This window comes from Phragmites australis, chromosome 15, assembly GCF_958298935.1.
Source record: "Phragmites australis chromosome 15, lpPhrAust1.1, whole genome shotgun sequence".
Lineage (NCBI taxonomy): Eukaryota > Viridiplantae > Streptophyta > Magnoliopsida > Poales > Poaceae > Phragmites > Phragmites australis.
The window spans coordinates 3,110,000-3,118,706 of record NC_084935.1 but is presented as its reverse complement, the minus strand read 5'-3'; the positions used below and the strand labels follow the sequence as shown (position 1 = coordinate 3,118,706).

General features: G+C 42.3%; 1 protein-coding gene across 1 annotated transcript; it reads left to right on the top strand.

Annotated features, from left to right (window-relative positions):
- The first annotated feature begins 4,016 nt into the window (after positions 1–4,016).
- On the top strand, positions 4,017–8,656 carry LOC133892417 (developmentally-regulated G-protein 3). The gene is made up of 10 exons (XM_062333176.1): positions 4,017–4,193; positions 5,065–5,118; positions 5,392–5,565; positions 5,933–6,004; positions 6,090–6,149; positions 6,959–7,068; positions 7,457–7,756; positions 7,860–8,051; positions 8,134–8,185; positions 8,266–8,656. The coding sequence occupies exons 1-10, from the start codon at positions 4,152–4,154 to the stop codon at positions 8,314–8,316; spliced, it is 1,107 nt and encodes a 368-aa protein (XP_062189160.1). The 5' UTR covers positions 4,017–4,151; the 3' UTR covers positions 8,317–8,656.
- The last annotated feature ends 51 nt before the right edge of the window (positions 8,657–8,707 follow it).

Below are 8,707 nucleotides of genomic sequence, written 5' to 3'. Positions count from 1 at the left end.
GTTATGGGAAGAGATTCGAGAGAGCTCACCAATTAACAGTAGCAATGCCATCTCTAATGGACCAAATTTGAAACTGACACCTTGATCAAGTTCTGCAGTATAATTGAGAGAAGTGAATTGCTGGTCCTTCAACATCACAATTTCAAGTGCTCGTTCTTCTTTGCACAACCAAAATATATCAGTGCCTTAAGGTAGCTTCAGAATTTCTCTCATGTGCCCCTTACCTCCATGGATATCAACAAATGTGTCCATTTGCCTGTTTGAGTTTGTAAGAAACTTCTTCATTGTGCATTGCAATGGCATAAGAAGCAAGAAACCGAAATACTTCTTGGACAATGCAGCAGCTATTCTCAGCCATCAATACTTGTGTCACCATTATGAGCTCTAGATCATTGGAAACAATATGACGTTGAGCTCCATCAAAATTCTAACAGTGAAAAAGGAGCACAACACCACCGGTTGCCAACTGCTTGGCCATGGTGCTTATACAAATCAGTTTGTTGTTAAACCAATCACTTATGTCCATACATGCATTTCTTTTAGAATCCCTGCTCTTTCCAACTATGACTTTTAGCTGACCTGTTTGAACAAGCAATGAACAAGGATAAGACAAGTCCTTATCTCGAGAGCCTAATATCAACATGTCCCTTATGCCAATATCTAGCATTGCTTCAAAACATGTAGTGGCATCAGCATTTGTATCCCTTAGTAACATCACATTTGCATCACTGAACACCACCTTATGATTCTTATGATATGCACTGCCACTGATAAACAAGTGCACATAAAAAACTTAAGGCAGGTGGTCGCATCATGGATTTCCTCCATATGGCTCGCTCTTGCTTGTGTGGTGGCAGCAGCCAAGGTGGCATGAAAGTCGCTGTCTGCTTGCCTTTCCTGCACTTTCCTCTATCAAACACATGCGGGTCCATGGAATCAAGCATACCTGAGCACCCAAGCCTTCTGGGATGTGATTGCAGTGGTCCATGGTGGCCAGGGAGGCGGGTCGATCATGTGATCTAGGAAGCCAGGTGTGTAGTAGTAGCTGCACCCCTCTTACTTAATTTTGAGGACCACGGTGTTGCCATCAGCAACCATGGAATACAAGCAGCATTCCATTGAACACGTGGTGAGCATTGCTGCAGTGACATCCACAGCTGCATTGTCGATGATGGACAGGGACACCACAACGTTTTCTAGGTTGCTGGAGGTGATGGCGCGCGTGGTGGAGTAGAGCGTCTGGCGCAGCAGGGTGGCCGACACCCCGGAGAAGAGCCCCAAAGGGCCCTCGGAACGCAGGATCTGTGCGCCGACAGTGAGCGGCCCGGGCCTCCTCGGCGCCGGAATGTCGTGGTGGTGTGGGAGCACCACGGTGCGCGTGCCCGTGTGGAAGGCGAGCACTGGGCGCGGCACCAGCTGCGGCGCGGCCGTGGCTGCTTCCCCCTGTAGCTGCATGACGCGGTCGATGTTGAGGCTCGGCGTCAGCAAGTGGTGGGCGTGTTGGAGAAGAGTCTACCCTTTGTCCTTGCGGTGGTGATTGCTGCAGCAGTGGGCGTCGACGAAGTAGGCATGAGCTCGTCCTCTGAGTCGCGGCTCGCTCGGTCTTCATCATGGCGATCATCTGCTTTAACATCTCGAGGCATCGCTCCATCATCTCGAACTATGCCTTCTCCTCGTTGGTCATGGCAGCCCACTCCTCCCCCTAGCATGTGAAGTGGTGACGACGCCGGCGACAATGGTGGTGTGGTGACGACATCGGTGGCGGTGAGAGGCTCTGATAACCAATTAGTACAAACCTTCATCTCTAATCACTCAACCCTCGGTGCAATAGACTTAACAAATGGAGAGTACTCAATTCGAGAGTACAACTCTAGAATAAACTAGAAGGTTCTAGAAGAAGCAAGAGAGAAACCGAGGGAGATAGAAGGGAGCCGAGGGAGAAGAAGGAAGTTGGGATTTTTAGTTCTACTAGTAACCGTGCACATGCGAATAATTATATAACCACGGTTTCTAAATTATACAAACATCTTTTATATTCTGAGTTAATATAAATTAAGTAAACAAATATAATAATACTTAAGCCATCCTCCAAAAATATTTAACAAAACACTACAAGCATAATAAATGCTAATTTAATTTAATTATTCTACAAGTCTGCAACTACCACAAATAAAAATACATATAGTGCAACTCTAATATGTCTCACTACTCCAATACATCTCTATACACAAATTCTTGGTGCTCTTTCCTATGGAATTGTTTAGGAAAGTTGACGTGAAAGAAAAATAATATTACGTGAACACTCATGTCTGATAGATGAAGAAGCACACGAATTGTAGGATGATGCGCGAAAACATCCAAGGCATCATCAAGTCGACGATCCAACTGGTGGTGAGGAGGGGCCTGTTGCTGCCAGGCTAGGAGCCATCACCAGGGTGAGCTTCACTGGACCCCTGAAGCCAGGTGAAAGGACTCTCAGCACAACGGATTGGTCTCTGAAGTTATCCTGTGACTTCAACCACCGAAGTCAGGAGATCTCAATCCCAATTAAAGTAGGGCCACAGTTTGACAAAGAGCGCGGTTTAGGAAGCAAATTTTAGGGAGGAAATCAATGAATTTGAAATCGAGTGAGGAGAGGGTGAAGGGACATCACAATTTCAGTCCTTGGATTTAGATATGAGTAGTCAGGTTGTTCAGTAAACACTTGTTAAGGTGCACACACGACACGCACAAGTAATTATACAAACTACGGTTTTTAAATAGTAACCATGCATGTACGACACACGGAGAAGTCAGGTGGGTGCAGAGAAGGCGGCGGGCGGTGGGGCACGGAGAAGCTGGGTGGGGGGACTGGCAGCGGGCGACGATTTCAGGAGCGGGTGGGGTGGGCGATTTCGGGAGCGGGTGGAGCGGCAGTGCGAGGGTGTTGAGCGAAGGGGACCATTGGATTTGATCGGAGGGGAACGCAGAGAGATAGAAAAAAATTACACATTAAGGTAGGAAGAGTAGGAGACGTTGGATTCTATCCGAAGTTGGATGTATTTCTTATCATTAAATATAATCGTGCTTTTATAGTTTAGATTTAGATTTTCATCTCTCTGGTTTGTCGTGTTCCTCAATCCTCTTTTGTAGTGCCCCTACAGTCACCCCTTTGCATAGCCCCACTTGCCAGCTGGTCCTAGGAGCCCGTCCGTGACATTGTTAGTTATTTTATTTGTGTGTCATGTATTTCAAATGTAAGACGTAAGTCATTCAGTAAAATTTGATAAAGTATTTTCCTACTAAATTAAATTCATTCACATTTTCCTTTTTGAAAATGTCTCTAACTTTTCTTGAATTTATGACTTGTTTAGTGCAAGACGTTTACATTTTGGCCTGAATGCTGAATGAACCATATTCTCTACTATATAATTATATAAATTTTAAAACGAGACGAATAACAACTGGATTTGTAGCATAATGTAGCGCGTCTTAGGGTCTATTTGTTTCAGCTTTGGATTGTGGCTTTCAGCTTTTACAATTCGAAGCTGAAACAAACAGTCAGTTTTTAGTTATAAATTTTTAAAATCTGCTGGTTGGATTGTGGAAATCTGAGAATAGTTTTTCTTAGCTTTTGATAGATTGTGAAAGTCCATTTTACTAAACTGACTATCAGATTTTTTAGAATCTACAATCTAAAAAGCTTTTCACAATCCAACTTTTTACAATCCAATTTCTATAAATTACTTTTCAAAATCTCCGATTGAATCAAACATACCATAACTCCACGTCAGGACGTTGCGTGTTCTTCTCACGTCGGGCTCAAACCCCCCATCCAATTCCGATCTCTTTTTTTTTTCTTTCTAATTTCGAGCCCTCCGTTTTTTAATTATCCTTAAATTAAAAAACAAAGGCCCAGCCCAGTTTGAATAGAACGGCCCAGGATCCCAGCCCAGTTTGAATAGAACGGCCCAGGAGCCCGGCCCAGCCGCCTCCAAACCACATAAACCCTCAAGAGCCTCAGCCCCCTTCTGGAATCTTCGTTTTCCATCTCTCCTCCCCGACCTCGCCTCCCTTCCGCGCATCCGCACGTACGAAGCCGCGCAAGCGAGGAGCAGACGAACCTTCCAGAACCTTCCGACGTCGAGCTCCCTTCCCCCCGAGCCGCAGCCATGGCCACCGTCATGCAGAAGATCAAGGACATCGAGGACGAGGTAACAACCAACGGTCCCCCGCTGGAGCATCGCAGGTTCGCGACGCTAGGTTCCCAGCGATCCGTCGCGATGGCCGGTCGTTTGGTGCTTGCGAGAGATTACTGGCTTTAGGGTTCTCGGAGTAGTAGGGAGGTGTTGTTTCGAATTGAAATGTTTTGATGCTGATTCGCTGATCGCTGTGGTTGTGACTTGCGGTTGCTTTTGCGGTCCGAATGGTAGATGGATTAGGCTTGGAGCCATACTATATTAGAATTAAGTGGAGCTTAAGTTTTACAGTTTTCGATTTTGAATTGTTAGGTTTCACAGCGAGGCACGAGTACACGAGTATGCGTTTGATGTGGTGGGAGGTGTTTTGTTCTTGTAGTTGTGAGCTTGGGATTGTCTTGCTGTTATTATTTGAGAGAAGGGATGTTAACCCTAGTTCCTGGACTTATCACTTATGTGTGATGCTAAGGTTGGATAGTAGTCAGAATTGGGTGGTAGTTTATTATTTATGCTTGATTTTATTACTTAGCTACAGATTGAAATGGTTGTAGGGGAGGAGGGAGTCGTTTGTTTGCTCGTGAATCATGATTTAGATGCTCTGGAACTGATGTGGCTGGTGTCTTTCTGAGGATAATGGCAAGGGGTGGAGCTTCAACAATAGTGTACTGTAGTTGCTCTGCGACTTTATTACTTGTGATTTGATTGTTGGATTAGCTAGCTTGCTTATGGCTGTGATAAAAAGCTGCAGTTGCTTATGCCCACATATTTTCTGAACTTCTCTTGCTGGCTAGACAATTGTTTCTGTTTTTTTAATTGTCAGTTAAATGTATTTTGGCCACTTTTTTATCCCTATACTGATGTTGCCTTCTATTCTTTTACTATATAGATGGCAAGGACACAGAAGAACAAAGCCACTGCACATCATCTTGGTCTTTTGAAGGTAATTCAAGCTATCCCCTAACTTCGACACACTTTCCTTTGGTGAATTTCTGTCATCCATTGTATCTCATGCTGTTGTCTAAGTATCCTAAGAAGCTGGCTTTGGACAGTTAAGCTGTTTTGTAATATTGATGCGGTCATGTTTTGCAATCAAGCAGTTTTCCATATTATGCTTCCTGCTGGTGTTTGATACTTATGGGCTTCTTTTGTTTAGCGGTTACTCTTTGTATGTCAATAGATTGTCAGTCTTATTTGGTGTTGTTCCTTTGGCCAGGCTAAACTTGCAAAATTGCGTCGGGAGTTGCTCACTCCGACATCCAAAGGTGGTGGTGGTGCAGGTGAAGGATTTGATGTCACAAAGAGTGGAGACGCACGTGTTGGTTTAGTTGGCTTTCCTTCAGTCGGAAAATCAACACTGCTGAACAAGTTGACAGGAACATTTTCAGAGGTTTGTTGCACCAATGTTCTTAGCTTACAATTAAGTATCTAACAAAGGTTTATCCAGATCTATGGCCCACCTTCTGTTATTTTATACTTTCACAATGTTTTTGTATTTATCTTGTCTAATCATATGGATATGGTCAAACAAGAATTTCTGTGCATGTAAGCTTGAGGAGACACCTAATCAGATTTTAGTTGTAGAGATGCAAGCAGGATCTAAATTTGGCGGCTTATCCCTGTAGTTGTTTTCCTGTGGATCAGACTGATTGCTGCCTTAGACCTTCCTATGGATCGATATTTTCCTACCACTATTACATTTAGTCTGTTTTCTGGTATAGTAATGCACTATTTTTGTTCATTTTCTGTTTCAAAAGGTTGCTTCTTACGAGTTTACGACTTTAACTTGTATTCCTGGAGTTATCATGTATAAAGGGGCTAAAATCCAGGTAATAGTTTTCATTTGAAATGAAGCTACAAATTATTCTGAACATGTTTGACCTTGATCAATAATTACCTGATCGCCTATTTCAGCTTCTAGATCTTCCAGGGATCATTGAAGGCGCTAAAGATGGAAAGGGTAGAGGAAGGCAGGTAATATGTCCAGCTCAGTAAGTTTCCTAACTATAGTTCTGCGTTGAAATCAACTTGATTGCATCAAACAAATTTTCTTTTGCATTGGGTGAAAAATTGTTTGTCTGAATTATATGGGCTTAATCTTGTCACGTACCATACAAGAACTGTTGTATCCTTACAAGATTTCACGATGCTGTAAGTTTAATATTTTATGAATAATGACCATTCACCTCTTCTGGAAATCATCAACCTAAAAAAAATCTTCTGGAAATCTGAGTACCCACCTATTGTAGATGTTATCTGTGACCACAACGTTAGCACTCAAACCTGCACCATCTCTTCTTTTAGAATGTAATACTGTATAAACAATTTTGAATAGCCTTCTAGTAATCGCCAGTATATTTTCACTTTCTAGTTAAGAATACACAGTGTTAGTAAATATGTAGTGGAAACTAGGCATGTAACCAGATATGTTCTTGAAAGTACTTAAGGCTGAATGAGTTGTTCATTTTTAACATCCGATGTTACAATTTGAGTGAATTTCTCTTGTATCATACAAGGTACATGTTAAAGTTCTAATTTGTGGATTATAAGGCTGAGGTTTCTGGTTCTATTATCCTCTTTATTCTACTATGTAAACTTTTTAACTGAGAAATAGTTTCAGTATGATCTCGCATGCTTTAGTTGTCTCCACATCGAGTAGGTTTTCCTCAAATCATGCAATAATTTATGAGCGTAAGTCTTGGGATCCCCTGATTTATTCCATGTTCTATGCATTCAGTATTTCTTTCATTCCTGCTTAGCTTAAAAGTTTATTTGATTATCAGGTTATCAGCACGGCTAGGACATGCAATGTTATTTTGATTGTTCTTGATGCTATAAAACCAATCACTCACAAGCGTCTCATTGAGAAGGAGCTTGAGGGATTTGGCATTAGGTAAGCTTTTTACATCGATAATGCTGACAACTACTAGTGCTCAAACCTGTAGACAGCTTGGGCATCGATCTTCTTATGATGTTTTCTTTGTTCTAACTTGTAACACATCATTTTGTAGCTACCTACATGGCTCAATTTGTTTTATTTTCCCTCCCCGATGTTGCACTCTCATTCATTCAGTTACATCAAGGGCATCCACATCTACTAAATCATGCCAAATTCTATGTCCTCCATGCTTTCATGTTCCTTTTACTACAATGTTCTATTATGGCTTGTGTCTCTTTCCTTTCCTGATAACTAGTTCCATTGTTTTGTGAGTTTCCTTATACCCTATTGTCTTGCCTGTTGAAAGAAGCTGTAACCCGTTTGCTCTTTTCGTTGGTGGAAGGTTGAACAAGACACCACCCAATTTGACCTTCAGAAAAAAGGACAAGGGTGGGATCAACTTTACATCAACCGTGACTAACACGCACTTGGACCTTGAGACAGTAAAAGCAATCTGTAGTGAGTACAGGATCCATAATGCTGATGTCTCCCTCAGATATGATGCAACAGCAGATGATCTCATAGATGTCATTGAGGGAAGTAGAATTTACATGCCTTGCATCTATGTTGTTAACAAGATTGATCAGATTACACTTGAAGAGCTGGAAATCTTGGACAAACTTCCCCATTACTGCCCGATTAGGTGAGCTTACCCTTACCTGGCATCTTAACTATGTTTGGTTCTCTTCATTTCCTTCGAACAGCTAAAGCACTTAGTTCTGTTTCTTCTCTTTCTTTTCTAACAGTGCTCATCTTGAGTGGAATCTTGATGGACTTCTAGAGAAGATATGGGAATACTTAGATTTGGTTAGGATATACACGAAACCAAAAGGGTTGAACCCAGATTACGAGGATCCTGTTATCGTGTCATCTAAGAAGAAAACAGTGGAAGACTTCTGTGACAGAATCCACAAGGACATGGTGAAACAATTTAAATAGTGAGTGCCATCATATTGACTCTGCCAAATATTTGTTTCCTCATTTTTCGACCTTTGCAGCTAATCGCTCGTAAACTTGCAGTGCTCTGGTGTGGGGTTCCAGCGCGAAGCATAAACCTCAGAGAGTTGGCAAGGTATGCATTCAACCAGCATGATGTTACATACTCACACCGGTGTTAAGTTGCGGCACTGATTTTGCAACACATTCGTGCAGGAGCATGAGCTTGAGGATGAGGATGTTGTCCAAATTATCAAGAAAATATAGTTATATGGTGGAACAACAAATGTTTTACAAAACTGGAGGTCCAATGAGGGTTTTGAGTAGTAGCCTCGGCCCTCGTCAGAAGAGCTTGAACGCCGCCTTCGCTAGCTGTGATGCTCATCTGTTCCCTGATCACGTAAACCTGTTTTGATCACATGGGTTTTTCTTATGGGAACGAGTCATGCAACTGTGATGTCCTTCTCCTTTGTACCTTGTTGAGTCACCGATGTACGAAGTGTCCTGTCACATCGGTCGAACACGTGGAAAGATGCTCTCCATATCTTTAGCGGATGATAAGATGATTCCAGTATTACAAATGTTTCAGCTTTGTTAGGTGCTCGTACATTTTCTAATGTTGGGTGGTACCAGCCATTATTAGCGTAGATTATGTATT

Coding starts and splice junctions, on each gene's coding strand:
- LOC133892417 (XM_062333176.1), top strand. CDS start 4,152: ATGGCCACCGTCATGCAGAAGATCAAGGACATCGAGGACGAG. Junction 5,119..5,391: donor ATCATCTTGGTCTTTTGAAG/GTAATTCAAGCT, acceptor TCCTTTGGCCAG/GCTAAACTTGCAAAATTGCG. Junction 8,186..8,265: donor AACCTCAGAGAGTTGGCAAG/GTATGCATTCAA, acceptor ACATTCGTGCAG/GAGCATGAGCTTGAGGATGA.